Raw genomic sequence first — 26848 nt, forward strand, 5'->3', positions numbered from 1 at the left:
CTCTGCTGCGACCCGGCACGTCCACACTGGCCAGGCTCCCCGCAACCTGCGCCTGGGTGGGAGGTTCAATCAGGCGACACCTTGTGCCCAGGAAGCTGAGAGACGACGTGTCGGGGACCCCGGCCCTGCACCCGGAGCAGCCAGACCAGGCCCCGCCGGCCGGTAGAACAGGGGGGTCGTCGCTCCTCCGGGTACAGCCCAGCGCAGACGGGACGTGGGTACAGGAGTCAGGGCCAGAGCGCCTCAGCCCCCTTGGGACGGTACGGTGTGGGGCTGGGCCTGGTGTGGGGCAGGGCCTGGTGCGGTGTGGGGCTGGGCCTGGTGTGGGGCAGGGCCTGGTGTGGGGCTAGGCTGGTATGGTGAGGGGCTGGCTCTGCTGCGGTGTGGTGTGGGGCTGGGCTGGTATGGTGAGGGGCTGGCTCTGCTGTGATGTGGGGCTGGGCCTGGTGCGGTGTGGGGCAGGGCCAAGCCCCAGGGAGGATCGCCCCCTCCCCCAGCAGGCTCTGGGCCTGTTTGCTGCGGTGCGGGTGGCCCTGGAGTTTGCTCGAGGGTCAGACGAGCTGGGCAGGGCCCCCCCTCGCCGGCCGCTCTGGGGAGGGGCAGCGCCCAGGCCGGACTCGCTGCCTGGCTCCGGCGGGTTTCCCATTAACCCGGCAGGGGCCGGGGGAGGGGCCCCGCTGGGTGGGGGGGGGGGAGCACGCAGCACTGGTGTGCCCAGCCAGCCCCTCCCCCAGGGCTGCCCAGAACCGCCCCCCCCCCCCCGGCTGTTTGCTGCACCCTGCAGGCTCCAGGGGAGGGCGCCCAGTGGTGCCCCCCGGGCGGGCAAGTGGGGGCAGGGGAAGGGGGGGCAGGGCCTGGCCAAGTGGGGGCGGGGGGGCAGGTGCAAGAGCTCTGCTGTCCGGGGTCATGGCCTAGAGGGGCCCCCACCCCGAGGGGCACGGGGGGGCAGGTGGCACCCTGGGAGCAAAGGGGGTGGGGGGGTAGGGGGGGGCAGGGCTCTCAGCAGCCTGGGGCACGTGTCTCCCACCTGCTGCCTCTGAGCCGCCTGCGCTGCTGCTCCCTTGGGGGCCTGGCCCCCCCAGCTCGAGCCCCGGGCCAGGAGCCGCCCCCCTGCCAGCCAATGGCGTCCTGGGGCCCCACTCGGGGGGCGGGTGTGGGCGGGGCGAGGCACAGGGCAGCCGGAGCGGTGGCCAGAGCCAGAGCCGGGCAGGGGCCGCAGGTGAGCACTCGGCTGGTCAGAGGGGCACAGGGATGAGGTCGGCGGGGGGCAGGGGGCGCACGGGGATGGGGAGTGGAGGGGTGACTGGGGGGGAGCCCAGAGCTGCAGGGACCTTAATGGGTCTCCCCTCCCCCCCGGCACTTGGGTGGGCGACTTGCCGGGCTCGGGCGGCTGGTGTGAGGGGAACAGGCTGAAATTCAGCCTGGGGGCCCAACGCGAAGAGCCCCCGAGGGCGGGCGGGGCGGGCGCCACGCTGGGAAGTGGCTGCCTAGCACGAGAGCAGCCAAAAGGGAGCCGGGGTCACGGGCCTGGCCACAGGCTCCACACGAGTCCCAGCGCGAGGGCCCCAAGCACCAAACATCCCTTCCACTCGCACGGCCCCTGCCTGCCCCCAGCTAACCCAGCCGGCTCCCAGCTCCCGGGTTCCCCCAGCTAACCCAGCCGGCTCCCAGCTCCCGGCTCCCCCCAGCTAACCCAGCCGGCTCCCAGCTCCCAGCTCCCGGGTTCCCCCAGCTAACCCAGCCAGCTCCCAGCTCCCGGGTTCCCCCAGCTAACCCAGCCGGCTCCCAGCTCCCAGCTCCCGGGTTCCCCCAGCTAACCCAGCCAGCTCCCAGCTCCCAGCTCCCGGGTTCCCCCAGCTAACCCAGCCGGCTCCCAGCTCCCAGCTCCCGGGTTCCCCCAGCTAACCCAGCCAGCTCCCAGCTCCCAGCTCCCGGCTCCCCCCAGCTAACCCAGCCGGCTCCCAGCTCCCAGCTCCCGGGTTCCCCCAGCTAACCCAGCCAGCTCCCAGCTCCCGGCTCCCCCCAGCTAACCCAGCCAGCTCCCAGTTCCCGGCTCCCCCCAGCTAACCCAGCCGGCTCCCAGCTCCCGGGTTCCCCCAGCTAACCCAGCCGGCTCCCAGCTCCCAGCTCCCGGGTTCCCCCAGCTAACCCAGCCGGCTCCCAGCTCCCGGCTCCCCCCAGCTAACCCAGCCAGCTCCCAGCTCCCGGGTTCCCCCAGCTAACCCAGCCGGCTCCCAGCTCCCGGGTTCCCCCAGCTAACCCAGCCGGCTCCCAGCTCCCGGGTTCCCCCAGCTAACCCAGCCGGCTCCCAGCTCCCAGCTCCCGGGTTCCCCCAGCTAACCCAGCCGGCTCCCAGCTCCCAGCTCCCGGGTTCCCCCAGCTAACCCAGCCGGCTCCCAGCTCCCAGCTCCCGGGTTCCCCCAGCTAACCCAGCCGGCTCCCAGCTCCCGGCTCCCCCCAGCTAACCCAGCCAGCTCCCAGCTCCCAGTTCCCGGCTCCCCCCAGCTAACCCAGCCGGCTCCCAGCTCCCGGCTCCCCCCAGCTAACCCAGCCAGCTCCCAGCTCCCAGCTCCCGGCTCCCCCCAGCTAACCCAGCCAGCTCCCGGCTCCCAGCTCCCGGCTCCCCCCAGCTAACCCAGCCAGCTCCCAGCTCCCAGCTCCCGGGTTCCCCCAGCTAACCCAGCCAGCTCCCGGCTCCCAGCTCCCGGCTCCCCCCAGCTAACCCAGCCAGCTCCCAGCTCCCGGGTTCCCCCAGCTAACCCAGCCAGCTCCCAGCTCCCAGCTCCCGGGTTCCCCCAGCTAACCCAGCCAGCTCCCAGCTCCCGGCTCCCAGCTCCCCCCAGCTAACCCAGCCAGCTCCCAGCTCCCGGGTTCCCCCAGCTAACCCAGCCAGCTCCCAGCTCCCGGGTTCCCCCAGCTAACCCAGCCAGCTCCCAGCTCCCGGCTCCCAGCTCCCCCCAGCTAACCCAGCCGGCTCCCAGCTCCCCCCAGCTAACCCAGCCGGCTCCCAGCTCCCCCCAGCTAACCCAGCCAGCTCCCAGCTCCCAGGTGCCCCCAGCTAACCCAGCCAGCTCCCAGCTCCCGGGTTCCCCCAGCTAACCCAGCCAGCTCCCGGCTCCCAGCTGCCCACAGCTAACCCAGCTGGCTCCCGGCTCCCAGCTGCCCACAGCTAACCCAGCTGGCTCCCGCTAACCCAGCCAGCTCCTGGCTCCTGTGTGTCCCAGCTAATCCAGCCGGCTCCCGCCTGCCCCCAGCTAACCCCATGTGCCCCCAGCTTACCCAGCCACCTCCTGACTCCCATGAGTCCCAGCTAACCCAGCCTCTTTCTGCTCCCCGCAGGCCTGGAACCGGCCTGGCTCCTGCGCCTGGGGGTGAGCAGGCACTTGCAGGGCCGCAGGGCAAGGTGCCCCAGCCTATGGGGCAGGGTGGCTGAGCTGCTGGGACTACCGCACGAGTGCAGGGCGGCATCCCCGGGTCGCCTGCCCACTGAGGCTGCTGCCAGCACCTCCCCCTTCAGAGTGGCAGCCTGTGTCCAGGGTCCCCTTCCTCCTCTCGTGGGGCTGCTGCAGCTGGCTGGGCTGGGCTGGGCGGGACGGGGCCAGGCTGGTCTCGGCTCCTGCCGCCTCTGACCAGCTCTTCTGGGTGCGCAGGTTCCCAGCCGAAGCATGTGGCCGCAGACCCTCGCCTGGCTGGTGGCGGCGCTTGGCGTCCTGGCCCGCGCCAGCCCCACGCCCCAGCTGGAGGCCTCGATCTTTGCCGACCTGAGCCCGGCGGAGCTGCGGGCCGTGCGGAGCTTCCTGCTGAGCCGGCCGGAGCTGGGGCTGGTGGCCGGGCACGGGGACTCGCTGGCCAGCAACAGCCTCTTCCTGGTGGAGCTGCAGGTGCCCCGGAAGCGCCAGGCCCTGCAGTTCCTGGATGGAGGAGGCCCGCGCCCGCCGCGCCAGGCCCGCGCCGTCATCTTCTTCGGGGGGCAGGCCGAGCCCAACGTCACCGAGCTCGTGGTGGGGCCCCTGCCCCGGCCCAGCTACTACCGGCCCCTGGCCTACAAGGGGGGGCGGCCCATCCCCTTCACCGCCCGGCCCATGACCCAGCTGGAGTACCAGCTGCTGCACCGCAAGGTGGTGGAGGTGACGGAGCCGCTGTACCGCCTGCTGCGCGACACCACCGGGTTCTGGTACCACAACTGCAGCCAGCACTGCCTGACCTTCACGGACGTGGCGCCGCGGGGGCTGGGCCCGGGGCAGCGCCGCTCCTGGCTCATGCTGCAGCGCGCCGTGGAGGGCCACTACCTGCACCCCGTGGGGCTGGAGCTGCTGCTGGAGCACCGCTCCCGCCACCCGGCCCGCTGGGCGCTGCAGCAGCTGTGGTACAACGGGCAGTACTTCGCCAGCGCCCACGAGCTGGCCCGGCGCTACGAGCGTGGGGAGCTGGCCGTGGCCTGGCTGCACCCCCCCGCCCCCGGCCTCGGGCCCCTCTTCTCCACCTACCTGCCCCGGGGGCACTTCAGCACGGGCACCCGCACGGACGTGCACGGGGCCAAGGTGTGCGAGCCGCAGGGCCGGCACTACCGGGTGCAGGGCAACCTGGTGGAGTACGGGGGCTGGCGCCTGGCGCTGCGGCTGCGCTCCTCGGCCGGCCTGCAGCTCTTCGACCTGCGCTTCAACGGCGAGCGGCTGGCCTACGAGCTGAGCGTGCAGGAGGCCGTGGCCTTCTACGGGGGCAGCACGCCGGCCGCCATGCAGACCAAGTACATCGACGCCGCCTGGGGCATGGGCGCCATGGCCCACGAGCTGGCGCGCGGCGTCGACTGCCCCGAGGTGGCCACCTTCCTGGACGCGCACCACCTGTACGACGCGCCGGGGCCGGTGCGCTACCCCCGCGCCCTCTGCCTCTTCGAGCTGCCCACCGGCGTGCCCCTGCGGCGCCACTTCGACAGCGACTTCCGGGGCGGCTACCGCTTCTACGGCGGCCTGGAGGGGCAGGCGCTGGTGCTGCGCACGACCGCCACCGTCTACAACTACGACTACATCTGGGACGTGCTGCTCTACCCCAACGGCGTCCTGGAGGCCAAGGTGCACGCCACCGGCTACGTGCACGCCTCCTTCTACACGCCCCAGGGCCTGCGCTACGGCTCCCGCCTGCACCACCACCTGCTGGGCAACCTGCACACCCACCTGGTGCACTACAAGGTGGACCTCGACGTGGCCGGTGCGTGCCTCCGCCCACCCCCCGAGCTGGCCCCGCCTACCCCCGAGCAGGCCCCGCCCACCCCCGAGCAGGCCCCTCCCCTCCTCCCCCGGCCCCGCCCACCCCGAGCCGGCCCCTCCCCTCCTCCCCCGGCCCCGCCCACCCCCGAGCCGGCCCCTCCCCTCCTCCCCCGGCCCCGCCCACCCCCGAGCAGGCCCCTCCCCTCCTCCCCCGGCCCCGCCCACCCCCGAGCCGGCCCCTCCCCTCCTCCCCCGGCCCCGCCCACCCCCGAGCAGGCCCCTCCCCTCCTCCCCCGGCCCCGCCCACCCCCGAGCAGGCCCCTCCCCTCCTCCCCCGGCCCCGCCCACCCTCGAGCAGGCCCCTCCCCTCCTCCCCCGGCCCCGCCCACCCCCGAGCTGGCCCCTCCCCTGCCTCCCCCGGCCCCGCCCACCCTCGAGCCGACCCCTCCGCCGCCTCCGCCCACCCTCCGAGCCGGCCCCTCCCCCGCCCCCGCCCTCCTCCGAGCCGGCCCCTCCCCCGCCCCCAGCACCCCCGAGCTGGCCCCTTCCTCAGCCTCTCCCCTGCCTCCCCTTGCCCCGCCCACCCTCCGAGCCGGCCCCTCCCCCCTCCGGGGGTCCCAGGGAGGGAGGGGGGTCCCAGGCAGGGACAGGGGGTCCCGGGGGTCCCAGGGAGGGAAGGGGGTCCCAGGGAGGGACGGGGGTCCCGGGGGGGTCCCAGGGAGGGAAGGGGGGCCCAGGGAGGGACAGGGGGGTCCTGGGGGGGGTCCCAGGGAGGGAAGAGGGGTCCCGGGGAGGGAAGAGGGGTCCCGGGGAGGGAAGGGGGGTCCCGGGGGTCCCAGGGAGGGAAGGGGGTCCCAGGGAGGGACAGGGGGTCCCGGGGGCCCCAGGGAGGGAAGGGGGGGTCTCGGGGGGGGGAATGGAGGTCCGGGGGGTCCCAGGGAGGGACAGGGGGTCCCAGGAGGGAAGGGGGTCCCAAGGGGGCCCCAGGGAGGGAAGGGGGGTCCTGGGGGGAATGGAGGTCCGGGGGGGTCCCAGGGAGGGACAGGGGGTCCCGGGAGGGAAGGGGGTCCCAAGGGGGCCCCAGGGAGGGAAGAGGGGTCCCGGGGGGGAATGGAGGTCCGGGGGGGTCCCAGGGGAGGGACAGGGGGTCCCAGGAGGGAAGGAGGTCCCAAGGGGGCCCCAGGGAGGGAAGGGGGGTCCTGGGGGGAATGGAGGTCCGGGGGGTCCCAGGGAGGGACAGGGGGGTCCCGGGAGGGAAGGGGGGTTCCAAGGGGGCCCCAGGGAGGGAAGAGGGGTCCCGGGGGGGAATGGAGGTCCGGGGGGGTCCCAGGGAGGGACAGGGGATCCCGGGAGGGAAGGGGGTCCCAAGGGGGTCCCAGGGAGGGAACAGGGTCCCGGGGGGGTCCCAGGGAGGGAAGGGGGTCCCGGGGGTCCCAGGGAGGGAAGAGGGGTCCCAGGGAGGGAAGGGGGTCCCGGGGGTCCCAGGGAGGGAAGAGGGGTCCCAGGGAGGGAAGGGGGTCCCGGGGGCCCCAGGGAGGGAAGGGGGGCCCCGGGGAGGGGGGGTCCCTGCGCCCCCTGACGCCCCGCCGCCCCCAGGCACGGGGAACAGCGTGGAGAGCCTGGAGGCGCGTCTCGAGAACATCTCCAGCCCCTGGAGCGCGGGCGAGCGGCTGGTGCAGCCCCGGCTGGAGCGGCGGCAGCACCGCACCGAGCGCCAGGCCGCCTTCCCCGCGGGCGCCGCCCTGCCCCGCTACCTGCTGCTCTACAGCCCGGGCCGCCGCAACCGCTGGGGCCACCCGCGCGCCTACCGCGTCCAGCCCCGCTCGCAGCCCGGCCGCCTGCTGCCCCGCGGATGGGCCGAGGAGCCGGGCGTGGCCTGGGCCCGGTAAGGGGGGCAGGCGGGGGGGCCCGGCAAGGGGGGGGGCCCCGGTAAGGGGGGCAGGCGGGGGGGGCCCCGGGCCCGGTAAGGGGGGGGGCCCGGCAAGGGGGGGCAGGCGGGGGGGGGCCCGGGCCCGGTAAGGGGGGGACAGGCGGGGGGGCCCGGTAAGGGGGGACAGGCGGGGGGGGGCCCGGGCCCGGTAAGGGGGGACAGGCGGGGGGGCCCGGTAAGGGGGGACAGGCGGGGGGGGGGCCCGGGCCCGGTAAGGGGGGACAGGCGGGGGGGCCCGGGTAAGGGGGGACAGGCGGGGGGGGGGCCCGGGCCCGGTAAGGGGGGACAGGCGGGGGGGCCCGGTAAGGGGGGACAGGCGGGGGGGGCCAGGTAAGGAGGGGCAGGCGGGGGGGGCCAGGTAAGGGGGGACAGGCGGGGGGGTTGTGCCGGGGGGGGGGGCCCGGTAAGAGGGGGACAGGCGGGGGGGGCCCGGTAAGGGGGGGACAGGCGGGGGGGGGCCGGGCCCGGTAAGGGGGGGTTGTGCCGGGCCCGGTAAGGGGGGGGCAGGCGGGGGGGGGGCCGGGCCCGGTAAGGAGGGACGGGGGGGGGGGCTGGGCCCGGTCGGGGGGGGGGGGAGAAATGTGCCGGGGGGGCGGGGCTGGAGCCAGCAGCAACCGGCTGGGCCCCAGGTTGCTCTGCTCCTGCTGCCAGCACTGCCCCCTCCCCTCCCCCCGTCACTCAGGGAGGGAGCCTGGGGGGAGGGTAGCAATGGATGCATGAGGGGGCGGAGCAGTCTGGAGGAGGCGGGGCATGGCTGGAGGGGCGGGGGCTTGGGGGCGGGGCGGGGCTTGGGGCAGGGCTGGAGGGGCGGGGCTGGAGGGGCGGGGCTTGGGGGCGGAGCAGGGCTGGAGGGGCGGGGCTTGGGGCAGGGCATGAGGGGCGGGGCTTGGGGTGCTGTCCCAGGCCCCCCACTCTGGCCTTGCTGTGGGGCGGGGTCCCACTGGGCGCTGAGCCCGGCTGGGGCCCGTGGCAGGTACCAGCTGGCGGTGACACGGCACCACGAGAAGGAGGCCACCAGCAGCAGCCTCTACGCCCAGCACGACCCCTGGCAGCCGACCGTCGACTTCGAGAGCTTCATCCGCAACGACGAGAACATCGAGAACCAGGTGTGGGGGGGGGGCAGTGCTGGATCCCGGGGGGGGGGGGGGGGGGTTAAGTAACTGTGGAGGAAGGGCTGTGGGGGCAGAGCCATGATGGGGGTTGGGGGGGGCGCGCAGTGACTGTCATTTGCGGCAAGACCAGGGGAAGCTGGAGATGGGCAGCTGGGGGTCCTGTGGGCTGTGTTGTGGGGGTCTGACCTGGGGGGCAGGGGGCCCATGGGAGCAGGGTGGAGGGCCCATGGGAGCAGGGTGGGGGGCCCATGGGAGCTGTGCTGTGGGGGTCTGGCCTGGGGGGGCAGGGGGCCCATGGGAGCAGGGTGGGGGGGGCCGTGGGAGCTGTGCTGTGGGGGTCTGACCTGGGGGGGCAGGGGGCCCGTGGGAGCAGGGTGGGGGGCCCGTGGGAGCTGTGCTGTGGGGGGTCTGACCTGGGGGGGCAGGGGGCCCGTGGGAGCTGTGCTGTGAGGGTCTGACCTGGGGGGGCAGGGGGCCCGTGGGAGCTGTGCTGTGGGGGTCTGACCTGGGGGGGCAGGGGGCCGTGGGAGCTGTGCTGTGGGGGTCTGACCTGGGGGGGCAGGGGGCCCGTGGGAGCAGGGTGGGGGGCCCGTGGGAGCTGTGCTGTGGGGGTCTGACCTGGGGCAGGGCAGGGGGGCAGGGGCCCATGGAGCAGGGTGGGGGTGCCCGTGGGAGCTGTGCTGTGGGGGTCTGACCTGGGGCAGGGCAGGGGGGCAGGGGGCCCATGGGAGCAGGGTGGGGGCCGTGGGAGCTGTGCTGTGGGGTCTGACCTGGGGCAGGGCGGGGCCCATGGGAGCGGGCCCCATGACCGTGGCTCTGGCCCGTGGCAGGACCTGGTGGCCTGGGTGACCGTGGGCTTCCTGCACATCCCGCACGCCGAGGACGTGCCCAACACGGCCACGCCGGGCAACGTTGTCGGCTTCCTCCTGCGCCCCTTCAACTTCTTCGACGAGGACCCGTCGCTGGCGTCGCTCGGCACCGTTATCGTGCGTCCCGGGGGCCCGGCTGGCCCCGAGATCCAGCGCTGGACGCCCGCCAGCCCGGGGCCCTGCGTCTCCGCCGAGCCCTTCAGCTACAACGGCACCTGGCAGGAGTGAGCCGGGGGGGCCCAGCCCTGCCCCGGGGCCCCGCGGCGCCTGCTGGCGGAGCCCTGCCCGGGGGCGGCCATGGACGGGGGGGCGGGGCTCCAGTAAATACAAGTCTTTGCCCACCAGCATCTCCAGTGGGGCTGTGTCGGGGGGGTCTGACCTGGGGGGGCGTGTGCTCTCCTGGAGCCTGCCCCTCCCCCGGCTTCTGTGCCCAGCTCTGGGGGGGGGGGGGGGAGTCCGGGGCATCATTCCTCTCTGTGCCCGTCAGCCCCCCGTGGATCCCCAGCGGGCGGCGCAGACACCGAGGGGGCGTCAGTGGCTGGTTTATTGGGCGCCATGCGGGGCTGGCAGCAGCTACACGCGGTGAGGACGACACATGCTACATGGAGCCTGCTGGGGGGGGGGCTGGCGAGAGTCCCCCCAGGGTCGGGGGTTCCTCGCCCTCTGCTCCGCATGGGGGTGCACCTGGGACAGAGCAGCCCCCGGCAGGGCGTGGGGGAGCTCAGGGCCAGGGGCGCACACCGGGGAACGGCCCCGACACACACACACACACACACAGAACACGCCCCAGCACACACACACAATATACCCCCCCCCACACACACACACACAATATACCCCCTGACACACACACAGAAACACGCCCCAGCACACACAGAATATACCCCCCGACACACACACACACACACACACACACAGAATATACCCCCGACACACACACTCACACAGAACACACGCCCCAGCGCATACACAAAATATACCCCCCGACACACACACCTCAACCCACACACAGAATACACACCCCAACACACACAAAGGGAACACACAGAATACACACCCCAGCGCACACCAGGAACGGCCCCCAACACACACAAAGGAACACACCTCAACCCACAAACACAGGCTATGTCTACACAACCCCCCTAGTTCGAACTAGCGGTGGTAATGTAGGTCATCCGCAGTTGCAAATGAAGCCCGGGATTTGCACACAACAGGGAATGGCCCTCATATATCTCTCTCTCTCTCTCTCACAACACACACTCACACACACACACGGAATTCCCTCCACACATGGAATAGGCCTCCCCCTGCCACACACAAGGAACAGTCCCAAGTGACACATGCATGGAACAGACTCTGATACACTCACGGACACACAGATGCCTCCCACACACACAGAACAGCTATGCGTGCACACCCCCGCACACACACACACACACACAGACAAGGAACACCCCATCATGCACCCACAGAAACACACAGGTAACGCTCGCCCATGCCCACACACAGGGAACAGGCCCCCACGCCCAGAACAGGCCCCACAGGTATGTACGCACACGAGCGCGCGCGCACACACACACACACACAACAGAACAGGCCCCATACGTATGTACGCGCGCACACGCACACACATAGAAGAGGCCGCACACGTATGTGCAACACACACTCACCAGGCCCGACACATGTGCACACACATGCACACAGGGAACACCCCCCATGCGCACACACGCCAGGCAGCAGCGCACGCGCAGGCCAGGCGGGGAGGTCACACCTGGGTGCCCAGCGAGCTCCGCTCCTTTCGCCGCCCGCCGGGCACCCGTGGGGGCCGGGTCTCTGGGGCGCGGAGCAGCCCGTGACGTGCTGGGGCCGCGCCGTGCCCGGCGAGTCTCTGGCGTGGCGCGGGCGGCCCGGTCCTGGGGCCGTTAGCCGGCTAACGGCCCGGCAGCGTGGGCCCGGGGCTCCGGCGGGGCTGGCGCGGGCCAGGCCCCCTCACAGGGCAGCACGGTTGTCCACGGGGGCAGGGCTCAGCCCTGCCCCCGGCCGGCCGATTAGCTGCCCGGGTCGGAGCAGTGTCTCTGCAGGCTGGGCGAGTCCGGCGGCTGGGCCCGCGGGCCAGGGAGCGAGCGGCGCCGGGGCGGCGTGGCGCCGGGTCCACGGGGGGCGGCTGGAACTGGAACGGCGCCGGATCGCTGGCGACCTGCGGGCGGGCGAGAGGCGGGTCGGGGAAGTCGCCGAACGGCAAACGCCCCGCGCCGGGGACAGGGCCGGGGGTGGGGGCGAGGGGCCTGGGACTCACCTGGGGGCAGGGCTGGAGGGGGGTGGGGGGCAGGCCGGGCGGCTGGGGGCACTCGGGACCCAGGGGCGACGCGGACACGGCGCTGTAGGCGGGCGGCACCAGCCCCACCTGCCGCTGCAGCAGCTGCAGGATGGTCCCCCACGTCGGCAGCCATGCGGGTCTCCAGCCTGCGGGAGAGGAGGGGCTGCAGCTGGGGGGTTGGGGCACCTCCCACAGCCCCACGGCCCGGCACAGACTGTACCCCTCCCCCCAGCCCGGCACAGACTGTACCCCCCCACACACAGCCCGGCACAGACTGTACCCCCCCACACACGGCCCGGCACTGACTGTACCCCCCCCACACACAGCCCGGCACAGACTGTACCCCCCCACACACGGCCCGGCACTGACTGTACCCCCCCACACACAGCCTGGCACAGACTGTACCCCCACACACACAGCCTGGCACAGACTGGTCCCCCCTGCCAGACCCACAGCCCTAGCACAGACTGTCCGCTCCCCCGCCCAGCCCAGCACTGACTGTACCCCCCCCACGCCCAGCCCAGCACAGATTGTCCCCTCCCCCGCCCAGCCCAGCACTGACTGTACCCCCCCCACAGCCCAGCACAGACTGTCACCCCCCCACACACAGCCTGGCACAGACTGGTCCCCCCCGCCAGACCCACAGCCCTAGCACAGACTGTCCGCTCCCCCGCCCAGCCCAGCACTGACTGTACCCCCCCCCCCCCGCCCAGCCCGGCACTGACTGTACCCCCCCACGCCCAGCCCAGCACTGACTGTACCCCCCACGCCCAGCCCGGCACAGATTGTCCCCTCCCCCGCCCAGCCCAGCACTGACCTGTACCCCCCCCACACACAGCCCGGCACAGACTGTACCCCCCACACACAGCTGGCACAGACTGTCCCCTCACCCGCCCAGCCCAGAACTGACTGTACCCCCCCCCCCACACACAGCCCGGCACAGACTGTCCCCTCACCCGCCCAGCCCAGCACTGACTGTCCCCCCCACACACACAGCCCGGCACTGACTGTACCCCCCCCCCACACACAGCCCGGCACAGACTGGTCCCCCCCTGCCAGACCCACAGCCCTAGCACAGACTGTCCCCTCCCCCGCCCAGCCCAGCTCTGACTGTACCCCCCCCACACACAGCCCGGCACAGACTGTCCCCTCCCCCGCCCAGCCCAGCACTGACTGTACCCCCCCTGCACAGCCCCATGGCCCAGCATAGACTGTTCCCCCCCACTGCCCCACCACAGACTAGCCCTCCTCCCCCCCCCCCCCGGCACACAGAGCTCCCCTCGCGAGCCGGCCCCTGGCTGGGTGCTGGCTTGGCCGGCAAGAGGGGCTGGGACTGGGGGGCTCTGGGCAGCCTCCCCGGGGCCCTGCCATGCCCCTTGCCCCAACCGGCCCCCAGGGCTTCCCCCGCCCCCCAGGTGCCCCAGCTGCTACCTAGTGAGCTGCTGCTGCAGCTGGTCCAGCCGGCTCTCCACCTCGGAGCGGGGCCGGTGGGCCCGGGGGGGCAGGGCCGGAGCAGGGCCAGGAGGCAGCTCGTGGTACGGCCCCCGGCTCGCGCCCCAGAAGCTGAAGATGTTGGACACCCCCGAGAAGGCCCCTGAGGGAGGGAGAGACGGGTCAGGGCAGCTGTGCCCCGGGGGGGGGCGCAGGCCTGGGGGGGGGGCAGGTCTCAGCCGTCAAGTGGCACCGGCCCCTGAGTCTGGGACCGGCATCTTGCCATGCCCCCCCCCGAGAGCCCCTTGATACCTGCCCCCCATAGCCCCCCCCGAGAGCCCCGACATCTGCCCCCCACGGCCCCCAGCCCCGACATCTGCCCCCCCCGACCGGGCCCCCGAGAGCCCCTTGATACCTGCCCCCCACAGCCCCCCCCGAGAGCCCCTTGATACCTGCCCCCCACAACCCCCCCAAGAGCCCCTTGATACCTGCCCCCCACAACCCCCCCGAGAGCCCCTTGATACCTGCCCCCCACATCCCCCCCCGAGAGCCCCGACATCTGCCCCCCACGCCCCCCCGAGAGCCCCTTGATACCTGCTCCCCACGGCCCCCCGAGAGCCCCTTGATACCTGCCCCCCACGGCCCCCCGAGAGCCCCTTGATACCTGCCCCCCACGGCCCCCCCGAGAGCCCCTTGATACCTGCCCCCCACGGCCCCCCCGAGAGCCCCCTGACATCTGCCCCCCCACGTCCCCCCGAGAGCCCCTTGATACCTGCCCCCCCCCGAGAGCCCCTTGATACCTGCCCCCCACGGCCCCCCCCGAGAGCCCCCTGACATCTGCCCCCCACGCCCCCCCGAGAGCCCCTTGATACCTGCCCCCCACAGGCCCCCCGAGAGCCCCTTGATACCTGCCCCCCACGGCCCCCCCGAGAGCCCCGACATCTGCCCCCCACGCCCCCCCGAGAGCTCCTTGATACCTGCCCCCCACAGCCCCCCCCGAGAGCCCCGACATCTGCCCCCCACGGCCCCCCGAGAGCCCCTTGATACCTGCCCCCCACGGCCCCCCCCGAGAGCCCTCCGACATCTGTCCCCCCCGGCCCCCCAAGAGCCTCCTGACATCTGTCCCCCCCGGCCCCCCGACACCTGCCCCCCACCAAGCACCCCTTGACACTTGCCCCCCACAGCCCCCACCCTGAGAACCCGACATCTGACCCCACCGCGAGAGCCCCCCCACGACCCCCACCCCAAGAGCCCCCTGATGTCAATCTGCACCCCACGGCCCCCACCCTCCCCGGAGCCCCCTCCTCAACATCTGCCCCCACAGCCCTACCCCCGGGCCCCCCCCACAAGCCATCCCACCTGAGAGGGGGCTGCCCGGGGAGGGCCCCCCGCTCTGGCCCAGCAGCAGCGTGTGGGCGGGGCAGGGGGCCGGCGGGCAGGGGTCAGCGCTGGGCGCGGGGGCGTCGTCCTCGCTGGAGGCGGAGCTCGAGGCCCCCCACTCGGGCCGGCTGCCCGGGGCCCCGTGGCTCTGGCCGCTCCTCCGCTCCCCGGCCTGGGCCGCGTCTGCGGGCAGAGAAGGGACCCGCTGGGCTGGGGGGGCTGCGGGCACCGGGCAGAGCCTCCCCCTGGGCCCGGGGGGGGGGGGAATGGAGCCAGCGAGGGGGAGGGGCCAGTGCCTGGGGGGGTGGAGCCAGCGAGGGGGAGGGGCCGGTGCCTGGGGGGGGTGGAGCCAGCGAGGGGGAGGGTCCGGTGCCTTGGGGGGGGTGGAGCCAGCGAGGGGGAGGGGCCGGTGCCTGGGGGGGGTGGAGCCAGTGAGGGGGAGGGGCCGGTGCCTTGGGGGGGTGGAGCCAGCGAGGGGGAGGGGCCGGTGCCTGGGGGGGGTGGAGCCAGCGAGGGGGAGGGTCCGGTGCCTTGGGGGGGGTGGAGCCAGCGAGGGGGAGGGGCCGGTGCCTGGGGGGGTGGAGCCAGCGAGGGGGAGGGGCCGGTGCCTTGGAGGGGTGGAGCCAGCGAGGGGGAGGGGCCGGTGCCTGGGGGGGGGTAGAGCCAGCGAGGGGGAGGGGCCGGTGCCTGGGGGGGTGGAGCCAGCGAGGGGGAGGGGCCGGTGCCTGGGGGGGTGGAGCCAGCGAGGGGGAGGGGCCGGTGCCTTGGGGGGGTGGAGCCCCCACTCACCCGTGTCCGTGCGGCGGCGGAAGGACAGCTTGCGGCGCCGCAGCCGGTTGAAGCCGCCGTCCAGCTCGGTGCTGCCGGGGGAGCCGGGGATCATGTTAGTCTGCAAGGGGGGCAGACCCTGTGAGCTGGGCGGGGGGAGGGGGGTCTGGCCTGGGACCCAGTCACCAGGCAGATGGATTGTGGGGGAGGGACTCAAACGCCCCACAACGTCTGGAGAGCACAGAGCCCCCCAGGGCCCCAGCCGAGCCCCCGGAACCCCCCAGGGCCCCAGCCGAGCCCCCGGAACCCCCCAGGGCCCCCAGCCGAGCCCCCCAGGGCCCCCAGGGCCCCCAGCCGAGCCCCCGGAACCCCCCAGGGCCCCCCAGCCGAGCCCCCAGGGCCCCCAGCCGAGCCCCCCGGAACCCCCCAGGGCCCCAGCCGAGCCCCGGAACCCCCCAGGGCCCCCAGCTGAGCCCCCTGAACCCCCCAGGGCCCCCAGCCGAGCCCCCCAGGGCCCCCAGCCGAGCCCCCGGAACCCCCCAGGGCCCCAGCCGAGCCCCCCGGAACCCCCCAGGGCCCCCAGCCGAGCCCCCGGAACCCCCCAGGGCCCCCAGCCGAGCCCCCGGAACCCCCCAGGCCCCCAGCCGAGCCCCCCAGAGCCCCCAGCCGAGCCCCCGGAACCCCCCAGGGCTCCCAGCCGGGCTCGCAGGCCGGCCAGCGCCTGGCGTGTCACCAGAGACCGGGGGGGGGGGGGCCCTTGTTCTGGCCCCTCTGCACGCGGGGGGGGGGTCGGGACCTTTGGACGATTGCAACCAGCTACCTCACTAACCACCCCACTGACTAGCCGCCTGGGCGTGGGGGGGGCCCCTGCCCTGGGGCGCTGCCTTCACCCCCCGTCCCCAGGAGCGGCCGGGTGGAAGGAGCCGCGTGGGGCTGCCTGGTCCCTGGCCCGGCCGGACAGGGCTCTGCGGGCTGGGCCGGGCTGCGATGGCCCCTTTCCCAGCAGCTTATCCTGGGTCAAAGACGCCCAGTGGCGCCCCCCCCCCCAGCTCCCTGCACCCAGAGCCCGTCCCCGCCCCCCAGCTCCCTGCACCCGGAGCCCGTCCCCGCCCCCCAGCTCCCTGCACCCGGAGCCCGTCCCCGCCCCCCAGCTCCCTACACCCGGAGCCCACCCCCCCCCAGCTCCCCTGCACCCAGAGCCCGTCCCTGCCCCCCAGCTCCCTGCACCCAGAGCCCGTCCCCGCCCCCCAGCTCCCTGCACCCAGAGCCCGTCCCCGCCCCCCAGCTCCCTACACCCGGAGCCCACCCCCCCCCAGCTCCCTACACCCGGAGCCCACCCCCCTCCAGCTCCCTGCACCCGGAGCCCCCCCCCCAGCTCCCTGCACCCAGAGCCCGTCCCCAGCCCCCCTGCTCCCTGCACCCGGAGCCCACCCCCCCCCAGCTCCCTGCACCCGGAGCACGGGTCCCACCCCCGCCCCCCAGCTCCCTGCACTCGGAGCCCACCCCCCTCCAGCTCCCTACACCCGGAGCCCACCCCCCTCCAGCTCCCTGCACCCAGAGCCCACCCGCCCCCAGCTCCCTGCACCCGGAGCCCGGTCCCACCCCCGCCCCCCAGCTCCCTGCACCCGGAGCCCACCCCCCCCCCAGCTCCCTGCACCCGGAGCCCGGTCCCACCCCCGCCCCCCAGCTCCCTGCACCCGGAGCCCACCCCCCTCCAGCTCCCTGCACCCGGAGCCCGGTCCCACCCCCGCCCCCCAGCTCCCTGCACCCAGAGCCCGTCCCCGCCCCCCAGCTACCTTCACCCGGAGCCCGGTCCCCACCCCCGCCCCCCCAGCTCCTTGCACCCGGAGCCCAGCCCAGCCCCCCCAGCGCCCAGCTCCCTGCACTGAAGGCCGGCCAGCCCCTCCTCCCTTTGAGCTCCTGGCACCCGGAGCCCACCCCTCCCCAGCTCCCTGCACCCGGAGCCCGGCCCAGCCCCCCCGGCGGCTCACGTCGCGCAGGTTGAAGGTGATCTCCAGGCTGGCCCAGAAGCGGTCGGAGAACTCGGGGTACATGTCCAGCACCTCCAGCAGCTCCTCCCGCTGGATCTTGTGCAGGGTCGCAGTAGGTCAGAGCCCGCACGTCGGCGTTGGACTTGCCCGGCCGCGCGTACAGGTTCAGCGGCTCCCCGAAGACGTCGTTCTTGCCTGGAACCGCCAGCGGCTCAGCGGGGGCGAGGGGGGGGCAGGGTGCTGGGGGGTAGCGCAGAGGAGCCCAGACAAGGGCTGGGATGTTGGTTCCTCTGGGCACGGGGCTGGGATCCGTGCTAGGGGGTGGCATGAGAGAAACCCCCCACCTCCGCTCACCAAAGATAGCCCCCCCAAGGCCCCGCCCCCTCCTCAAAGAGCCCTCCCCCCCGAGGCCCCGCCCCTCCCCGAAGAGCCCTCCCCCCCGAGGCCCCTCCCCGAGAGCCCCCCCGAGGCCCCGCCCCTCCCCGAAGAGCCCCCCGAGGGCCCCGCCCCTCCCCGAAGAGCCCCCCCGAGGCCCGCCCCTCACCGAGGATGGCCACCACGGCGTCGCGGCGCAGGACCTCGATGGAGCCGCGGGAGATGAAGTAGAGGGCGGTGAGGACGTCGCCGGCGTGCACCAGCGTGTCGCCGGGCGGGGCGTGCGTGGTCTTGAACTTCATAGCCAGGGCCCGCAGGCAGCCCTTGCTGGCGCCCTGGAACGGCCGGCAGCTCTGGAGCAGGGTGCGGTTCAGGTGCAGGCAGATGTCGGCTGCAGGCACTCGGGGAAGCCCTTCAGCACCTGCGGGGCGGGCGGGGGGTCAGGGGGGCGCAGGGGGGCCGGCGTGGCCTGCGGGGTGGGCGGGGACGTCAGGGGGGCGCAGGGGGGCCGGTGTGGCCTGCGGGGCGGGCGGGGGGCACAGGGAGCACTGGGGGTCTGAGGGGAGGTGGGGGATGGGTTATAACCTCTCCCCTGTGTAAGGGGGACTGGGGGGGCACAGGGAGCACTGGGGTGTCTGAGTGGGAGGTGGGGATGGGTTATAACCTCTCCCCTGTGTAAGGGGGACTGGGGGGCACAGGGAGCACTGGGGTGTCTGAGGGGAGGTGGGGGATGGGTTATAACCTCTCCCCTGTGTGAGGGGGGCTGGGGGTGCAGGGAGCACTGGGGTGTCTGAGGGGAGGTGGGGGATGGGTTATAACCTCTCCCCTGTGTGAGGGGGTGTGACGTAGTGGGGGTACTTGCTGGGATGTGGTGACCCCTGCTGTCTGGAGCAAGACCCAGCAGGGAAAACCTGGCTAGGCAGAGATAAGGCCAAACTGGTTGAACCAGTGGCCAGACACCCCCCATGGAGAGGAACAAAGGAAGGTGGAATGCTGCCCTGATTGCGGGGGCAGGGCTGGAGGGGAATTTAGTTAGACTGTGGAAGAGCATGGAGGAGAGCCTAGGGGAAGGGGCTGGAGTTTAGGGGCCCAGTCTCCCCCATCTCAAGGGGGCCTGAGGCATCCTAGCCCAGTTCCTGTAACCAGATTACATCTGTGCTGCGCTGTGCTGGAGGAGCAATAAACCACCCTCAATTCCACTGGCTGGTGCAGTCTGTTTGTGCCATTTCGGGGTGCAGGAGACGGGGAACCCCCAACGCGCCGTCACACTGGTGTCAGAAGTGGGATCCACGGCACCCCGTGGATGAAGCTTCCAGCGGCGAGCGACAAGGCGCAGTAGAAGCAAGAGCCCTGGAGCCAGGCATGCTTGAGGCAGAGCGAAGCGGTTCCTGGGAATCGTGGGGCGCTGCAGCACTAGACTGGTGAGTCTGCACCGAGGGGCCCAGCGGGCAGATGGCCTACGCCCGACTCTTGAAGGCAGAGCTGGTGGGGCTGTGCAGAGAGAGGGGCTTGCCTGTGCAGAAAGCAACCAAGGCCCAGCTGATTGCTCAGCTAGAAGAGAACGACCAGCCACAGGGCCAGGATCTTGTCCCCAGGGGAAGCAGCCAGACCCCCCCTGAGAGTGTGTCAGGCTCAGAGAGGGGGAGGAGCGCTGGAACCCACAGGAGAGATGAGACAGCTTCCCCCAGGAGGCCTGCAAGCTGCAGCCCATCTAGGGCAGGGGCCAGCCAAGCAGAGCTGCGGCGGCTGGAGATCCAGCTGCGGATCAAGGAATTGGAAGTAGAGGACCGAGAGAGGGATCGCCAAGATCGAGAGAGGCAGCGGCAGCATGAGCTGGCCATGGCAGAGCGGAGAACCGGCGGGGCACCGGCTGCGCCAAGTGCGGATGGGCCCCAGGGTCCCAGGACTGCCAGATGCTTGGAGAGGCCCGTGGTGGCCCAATTGAAGGACATGGGTGACATAGACGGGTTCCTCAGTGCCTTTGAGAGGGCCTGTGGACTGCAACGGGTTCCCCCAGCTGACTGGCTGCAGGAGCTCATCCCCGCACTGAGCCAGGAGGCGGCCGGAGTGCTCAGTCAGCTGGAGGACCTACAGCCCGGGGATTACAACCGAGTCAAGGAGGCCCTGCTGCACAAGTTCGGGCTGACCCCCGAGATGTACAGGAAGAAGTTCCGGGGGGTACAGAAAGGGCCACGGGAGACCTATGTGGACCTGGCCTCCCGCCTGGCGCAATACTGCCGCAAGTGGGTGTCTGGAGTCGGAGCCCAGACCGCAGAGGAGCTGCTCAAGCTGGTCATGATGGAGCAGTTCTATGAAGCGTGCCCACCCAAACTGAGGCTGTGGCTCAAGGACCGGAGACCAGAGAACCCCCAGGAGGCCGGGAGGCTGGCGGATGAGTTCACGGAGAGCCGGTCCGGGTGTGAACGGGAGTCCCGGAGAGAAAGGGAACCGCGCAGAGACCGGATCTCGGCTGAGCGACGGAGGGAGTCAACTACGGGGCGAGACCAAGGAACAGGTCGTCTGCGCCCCAGAGAACCAGCCAGGGCCTGGACAGAGACAGCCCAAAGCCTAACTTGCCAGCGCTGTGGGCAAAAAGGCCACAAGAGGGCTCAGTGCACCAGGTCCCGGGACCGGGGACTTTCCAGGGTTAACTGGCTGGGGCGGGAGGAAGGGCAGGCTGCCCCAGAGGCAGGGGCTGGCAGGCAAACCTCAGCTCAGAGAGAGGGGAAGGATGCTCAGTGCACCTCCCCTGGGAGGTCTGATTCTCAGGAGGCGGATTTCTCCGTGTACCGGGTGGGGGCAGGACGGCCCCTGCGGAGCGAGTGCCTCATACCCCTGGAGGTGGATGGTAGGAAGGTGACGGGCTTCTGGGACACGGGGGCGGAGGTGACTCTGGCCCGATCCGACATAGTGGCCCCGGAGCGGATACTACCCCACGCGCAGCTGACCCTGAAGGGCATAGACGGGTCCCCGTTTAAGGTGCCTGTAGCCAGGGTGCATCTGAAATGGGGGGCCAAGGAGGGCCTCAAGGAAGTGGGGGTGCACCCGCACTTGCCCACCGAGGTGCTGATGGGGAATGACCTAGAGGAGTGGCCCCATGGATCCCAGCAGGCTCTAGTCCCTACCCGGAGCCAGAGCCAGCGGGGGGCCGACAACGTGGGTCCAGGGAAGGACTCCTGGCAGCGTCCTCAGGGTCCCATCCCAGTGGACACGGGGTCCAGCCAGGCTGGGACTCCGGACCTAGGCAGAGGTGGGGGACAGATCCCGATCCCTGCCTCAGCAGCTGAATTCCAGGCTGAGGTGCAGGCAGACCCCTCCTTGCAGAGGCTGAGGGACCAGGCTGGCCTCCATGCAGCTCAGCCCCGGGGGAGAGGTGGCCAGGAGAGATTCCTGCGGGAGCGTGGGCTCCTGTTCCGTGAGTGGCTCCCCCCCCAGGAAGGCGAGGGCATGGGGTGTCCAGCGGCAGCTGGTCGTCCCCCGAAAGTATCGCCTCAAGCTGCTGTATTTGGCCCACGATGTCCCCGTTGGGGGCCACCGGGGATCCGGAGCACCGGCTGAAGCTGCTCCAGCACTTCTATTGGCCGGGAATCTTTACAGCCGTGCAGCGGTACTGCCGGTCCTGTGACTCCTGCCAGAGGGGCGGGAAGGCCCAAGACAGGAGGAAAGCGGCTTGGGGGTCTCTACCCCAGATAGAGACCCTCTGGGCTTGCTGAGAGAGCTATGGGAGGGGAAGTCCTCCCTGGATGGAGCATCGGGGGTGGAAGCCGCCCTGGCTGTCCAGAGAAGGCTCACTGGGCTCATGGCCCCGGCCCGAGAGACCCTGGCCAGAGATCAAGGCCAGCGGAAGGGTGGGTGTGACCCCCGAGGACAGGCCTGCGCCAGTCGCCCTGGAGCGGGGCGGCGAGTGGACAGAGGGAAGCCAGCTCATGTGGGGCCTCGCCACGGCCGGCCCGAGTCAAGGGGAGCACCCATGTCCCCCGGGGCGGGTTCCCACGCAGAGGACCCGAACTTCCCTAGGTCACGAGCGGAGTGACCCTGCTCAGTTCGCTCTCGGAGGGGGGAGAACTGTGACGTAGTGGGGGTACTTGCTGGGCTGTGGTGACCCCTGCTGTCTGGAGCAAGACCCAGCAGGGAAAACCTGGCTAGCAGAGATAAGGCCAAACTGGTTGAACCAGTGGCCAGACACCCCCCATGGAGAGGAACAAAGGAAGGTGGAATGCTGCCCTGACTGCGGGGGCAGGGCTGGAGGGGAATTTAGTTAGACTGTGGAAGAGCATGGAGGAGAGCCTAGGGGAAGGGGCTGGAGTTTAGGGGGCCCAGTCTCCCCCATCTCAAGGGGGCCTGAGGCATCCTAGCCCAGTTCCTGTAACCAGATTACATCTGTGCTGCGCTGTGCTGGAGGAGCAATAAACCACCCTCAATTCCACTGGCTGGTGCAGTCTGTTTGGGCCATTTCGGGGTGCAGGAGACGGGGAACCCCCAACGCGCCGTCACAGGGGGGCTGGGGGTCACAGGGAGCACTGGGGTGTCTGAGGGGAGGTGGGGGATGGGTTATAACCTCTCCCCTGTGTAAGGGGGGCTGGGGGCACAGGGAGCACTGGGGTGTCTGAGGGGATTTGCTGGGGGCTCTGTGCTGGCCAGGGGCAGCTGAGGGGTCGGTGGGGCTGGTTCGGTGCCATACGGGGGGGACCCCAGGCCTGGGCTCTCGGTCGCCCTGGCTCTGAGCAACTTGCCCTGATCGGAGCCTCTCAGCCCTGCCCAGACCACCGGCAGGGGAGGGGTGGGGCCCGTCAATGGGGGGTGGGGGCGAGGGCAGTCGAGGGGACGGGGCAGTCGAGGTGGCGCTGCACGGGAGAGGCGGGGCCCGTCAATGGGGGGCAGGGGTGGGGCGGTTGAGGGGGTGCCGCACAGGAGGAGTGGGGCCCGTGGATGGGGGTGGGGGCAGTGGCGCTGCGCGGGAGGGGTGAGGCCTGTCGAGGGTAGATGGGGGCGGGGGCGGTCGAGGGGGGCGGCGCAGTCGAGAGGGCGCCGCACAGGAGGGGTGGGACCTGTCAACGGGGGGCAGAGGCGGGGGCCGGTCGAGAGGGCGCCGCACAGGAGAGGTGGGGGCCCGTCAATGGGGTCAGGGGCGGGGCTGGTTAAGGGGGGGCAGGTCCGTTGAGGGGGGCGGGGCAGTCCAGGGGGCGCCTCACGGGAGGGGCGGAGCCATCTAGGGGGGCGGGGCAGTCCAGAGGGGTGGGGCAGTCCAGTCCAGAGGGGGCGCCTCGCGGGAGGGGTGGGGCAGTCCCAGGGGGGCGGGGCAGTCCAGGGGGGCGGGGCAGTCCAGTCCAGGGGGCGCCTCGCGGGGGGGCGGGGCCGTCGAGGGGGGCGGGGCAGTCCAGGGGGCGCCTCGTGGGAGGGGCGGGGCAGTGCAGGGGGGCGGGGCAGTCCAGGGGGCACCTCACGGGAGGGGCGGAGCCGTCCAGGGGGGCGGGGCAGTCCAGGGGGGCGGGGCCGTCCAGTCCAGGGGCGCCTCGCAGGGGGGCGGGGCAGTCCAGGGGGGCGGGGCAGTCCAGGGGGGCGGGGCCGTCCAGGGGGCGCCTCGCAGGGGGGCGGGGCCGTCCAGGGGGCGGGGCCGTCCAGGGGGGCGGGGCAGTCCAGGGGGCGCCTCGCGGGAGGGGCGGGGCCGTCCAGGGGGCGGGGCCATCCAGGGAGGCGGGGCAGTCCAGGGGGCGCCTCGCAGGGGGGCGGGGCCGTCGAGGGGCGGGCTCACCGCGTTCATGTCGATGCGTTGGTGTAGGACCAGGCGTGCTGGAAATACTCCTCCAGGCGCTGGCGCAGCGGGTTGGGGGATCTGGTGGAAGCGGATGAACTCGCGGAAACGCGCAGCATCTGGGTGTGGTAGCGCGCGGTGCCCGAGTACAGGCGCTGGATGATGGCGGAGACGTTCCCGAAGATGCTGGCGTACATGAGGGCTGGGGGCAGAGGCTGCAGTGAGCACACGGCCCCCCCCCACACACAGCTCCCAGCACACGGCCCCCCCACACGCGCACACACACACACACACACGGCTCTGGGCCTATGTGCTGGGGCAGGAAGTGGCCAGGTGAGAGACAGGAACAGGGCGGGCAGGGGACAAGCGTGGGAGACACAGGCAGGAATGGGAGGCACGAGCGTGGGAGGCAGGTGTGGGAGACGAGGGCCGGGTGCAGGAGGCGAGGGCCGGGGCCGGCTGGGGGCCGGGTGTGGGAGATGAGGGCCAGGGCTGGGCAGAGGAGGCGAAGGCCAGGTGGGGGCTGGGAGCAGGAGGCGAGGGCCAGGGCTGGGCGTGGGAGACGGGGGCCAGGTGCAGGAGGCGGGCGCGGGAGGCGAGGGCCGGGGCTGGGCAGAGGAGGCGAAGGCCGGGCGTGGGAGGCGAGGGCCAGGGCTGGGCGTGGGAGATGGGGGCTGGGCGCGGGAGGCGGGTGCAGGAGGTGGGGGCCAGGGCTGGGCAGGGGAGGTGAAGGCTGGGCGCGGGAGGCGAGGGCCGGGCGGGGGCTGGGCGTGGGAGGCGAGGGCCAGGGCTGGGCGTGGGAGATGGGGCTGGGCGCGGGAGGCGGGTGCAGGAGGTGGGGGCCAGGGCTGGGCAGGGGAGGTGAAGGCCGGGCGTGGGAGATGGGGGCCGGGCGCGGGAGGCGAGGGCCGGGCGGGGGCTGGGCGTGGGAGGCGAGGGCCAGGGCTGGGCGTGGGAGATGGGGGCTGGGCGCGGGAGGCGGGTGCAGGAGGCGGGGGCCAGGGCTGGGCAGGGGAGGTGAAGGCCGGGCGTGGGAGACGGGGGCCGGCGCGGGAGGCGAGGGCCGGGCGGGGGGGCCGGATGTGGGAGACGGGGACCGGGCGGGAGGCGAGGGCCAGGGCCAGGCGGGGGCCGGGGCAGGGGAGACGGGGGCCGGGCGGGAGGCGGGCGGGGGCTGGGCGGGGGAGGCGGGGGCCGGGCGGGAGGCGGGCGGGGGCCAGGCGGGGAGGCGGGGGAGACGGGGCCGGGTGGGAGGCGGGCGGGAGGCGGGCGGGGGCCGGGCGGGGGAGACGGGGGCCGGGTGGGAGGCGGGGCGGGAGGCGGGCGGGGGCCGGGCGGGGGAGGCGGGGGAGACGGGGGCCGGGTGGGAGGCGGGCGGGAGGCGGGCGGGGGGCCGGGCGGGGGAGACGGGGGCCGGGCGCGGGCCGGCAGGTGTGACGCCGTGCTGTGCGCGTGGGAAGTCCCGATGCCTCACCCCGGCCGTGGGGCCCAGAGCCCCGGGGGCAGCCTGAGACCGTAAGGACTCTTCCCCCAGAAAGACGAAGGAGGCAGGCGGGAGGAGCGAGCAGGCCGAGAGCAGGAAAGGGGGGCTCAGGGCCCGAGGAAGGAGGCCGCCGGCTCGGGGTGTCTGGGCTCCCACCGCCCCCCACGCTGCGCCCTGCCCCTGGGACCCAACAGCCCTTCCACATCTGGCTGCGGATGGGGGTGCAGCTGGGAATCCCCCGACATGTCCCAGCAGGGATGGGGGCAGGGAACACGGGGCCGTGGGGGGGGGTCGGCTCTGGACCGGGCCCCCTGCACTGGGCTGTGCGATTCCCACGGACTCACCCGTGCGTGGTGCCTGGGCTGTGGGCGACCCCTGCTGGCCTCTGCCTGTGGGCCCGGCCCGGCGGGGGGCTGCCTAGGTCACAGACAGAGCCCCCCGGCAGACGGGTTGGGGCAGCCAGGGAACTGGGGGAGTGAGTGCTCGGGGGAGGGGCTGTCTGGGGAGGGAGACAGACTGAGGTTGCTGGGGCTGAGGGCCCGGGGTGACGGGCCCCAAATCCTGTGAGCACCCCACGTCTGTGCTGGGCGGTGTCCTGGAAACTCAAGAAACCCCCCTGCTCTGCTGACTGGTGGAGGCTGCTCCGGGGGGGCAGGGGCCGGGCGTGGGCGGTGCAGGCTGGGTGGGGGAAGCGGGTGCGAGAGGTGCAGGCTGGGCAGGAAACAGGCGCAGGAGGCGCGGGCCAGGTGTGACGTAGCGGGAGGGTGCTGGGGGAGGCCAGGCAGGACTCCCTGGGGAGCGTGTCAGAGTCTCCCCTCCTGGGACCAGGTGACAAATGATTGGCCCTGGGTCGGGGGGTGGGGGAGGCGCGGGGCCGGGGGGGAGGAGGCAGGGGGCCGGGGGGGGAGGCAGGAGGCCGGGGGGGGGGGAGGCAGGGGCCGGGGGGGGCGGGCCCGCACTCACAGCCAATCAGCATGATGCAGATGGAGAAGATCTTCTCGGAGTTGGTGTTGGGCGAGACATTGCCGAAGCTGGGAGGCGCGGGGCCGGGGGGGGCAGGGGGGTGAAGCAGGGGCCGGGGGGGGAGAGGCAGGGGCCGGGGGGGGAGGGCCCGCACTCACAGCCAATCAGCATGACGCAGATGGAGAAGATCTTCTCGGAGTTGGTGTTGGGCGAGACGTTGCCGAAGATGGGAGGCGCGGGGCCGGGGGGGGAGGCAGGGGGCCGGGGGGGGAGGCAGGGGGCCGGGGGGGGGAGGCAGGGGGCGGGAGGCAGGGGGCCAGAGGGGGGCGGGCCCGCACTCACAAGCCAATCAGCATGACGCAGATGGAGAATCATAGAATCATAGAATCATAGGACTGGAAGGGATCTCAAGAGGTCATCGAGTCCAGCCCCCCGCCCTCAAGGCAGGACCAAGCTCCACCTACACCATCCCTGACAGATGTCTATCCAACCTGTTCTTAAATATCTCCAGAGAGGGAGATTCCACCACCTCCCTTGGCAATTTATTCCAATATTTGACCACCCTGACAGTTAGGAATTTTTTCCTAATGTCCAATCTAAACCTCCCTGCTGCACTTTAAGCCCATTACTCCTTGTCCTGTCCTCAGAAACAAGAGGAACAAATTTTCTCCTTCCTCCTTGTGACACCCTTTTAGATATTTGAAAACCGCTATCATGTCCCCCCTTAATCTTCTTTTTTCCAAACTAAACAAGCCCAGTTCATGAAGCCTGGCTTCATAGGTCATGTTCTCTAAACCTTTAATCATTCTTGTCGCTCTTCTCTGTACCCTTTCCAATTTCTCCACATCTTTCTTGAAATGTGGCGCCCAGAACTGGACACAGTACTCCAGCTGAGGCCTAACTAGTGCAGAGTAGAGCGGCAGAATGACTTCACGAGTTTTGCTTACAACACACCTGTTGATACAACCTAGAATCATATTTGCTTTTTTTGCAACAGCATCACACTGTTGACTCATATTCAACTTGTGGTCCACTATGACCCCTAGATCCCTTTCCGCCATGCTCCTTCCTAGACAGTCGCTTCCCATCTTGTATGTATGGAACTGATTGTTCCTTCCTAAGTGGAGCACTTTGCATTTCTCTTTATTAAATCTCATCCTGTTTACCTCCGACCATTTCTCTAACTTGCTAAGGTCATTTTGATTATGTCCCTATCCTCCAAAGAAGTCGCAACCCCACCCAGTTTGGTATCATCTGCAAACTTAACAAG

General features: G+C 72.0%; 2 protein-coding genes across 2 annotated transcripts; one reads left to right on the forward strand and one right to left on the reverse strand.

Moving 5' to 3' along the window:
* The first annotated feature begins 1061 nt into the window (after positions 1-1061).
* AOC1 (amine oxidase copper containing 1) lies at positions 1062-9465 on the forward strand. The gene is made up of 5 exons (XM_075915600.1): positions 1062-1219; positions 3651-5208; positions 6804-7092; positions 8111-8243; positions 9080-9465. The coding sequence occupies exons 1-5, from the start codon at positions 1121-1123 to the stop codon at positions 9344-9346; spliced, it is 2346 nt and encodes a 781-aa protein (XP_075771715.1). The 5' UTR covers positions 1062-1120; the 3' UTR covers positions 9347-9465.
* Positions 9466-9644: 179 nt separating this feature from the next.
* LOC142823887 (voltage-gated inwardly rectifying potassium channel KCNH2-like) lies at positions 9645-25646 on the reverse strand (the record flags this gene model as incomplete). The annotated part of the gene is given in 14 exon segments (XM_075915611.1): positions 9645-11315; positions 11415-11581; positions 12867-13029; positions 14226-14429; positions 15036-15135; positions 17006-17110; positions 17112-17200; positions 17550-17771; positions 17774-17801; positions 23133-23149; positions 23152-23209; positions 23211-23237; positions 23240-23334; positions 25579-25646. Coding segments are annotated over 14 exon segments (1492 nt in total), but the record flags the coding sequence as incomplete, so codon positions are not given.
* Between the last annotated feature and the right edge of the window lie 1202 nt (positions 25647-26848).

This window comes from Pelodiscus sinensis, unplaced genomic scaffold (assembly GCF_049634645.1).
Source record: "Pelodiscus sinensis isolate JC-2024 unplaced genomic scaffold, ASM4963464v1 ctg110, whole genome shotgun sequence".
In the NCBI taxonomy this organism is placed as follows: domain Eukaryota; kingdom Metazoa; phylum Chordata; order Testudines; family Trionychidae; genus Pelodiscus; species Pelodiscus sinensis.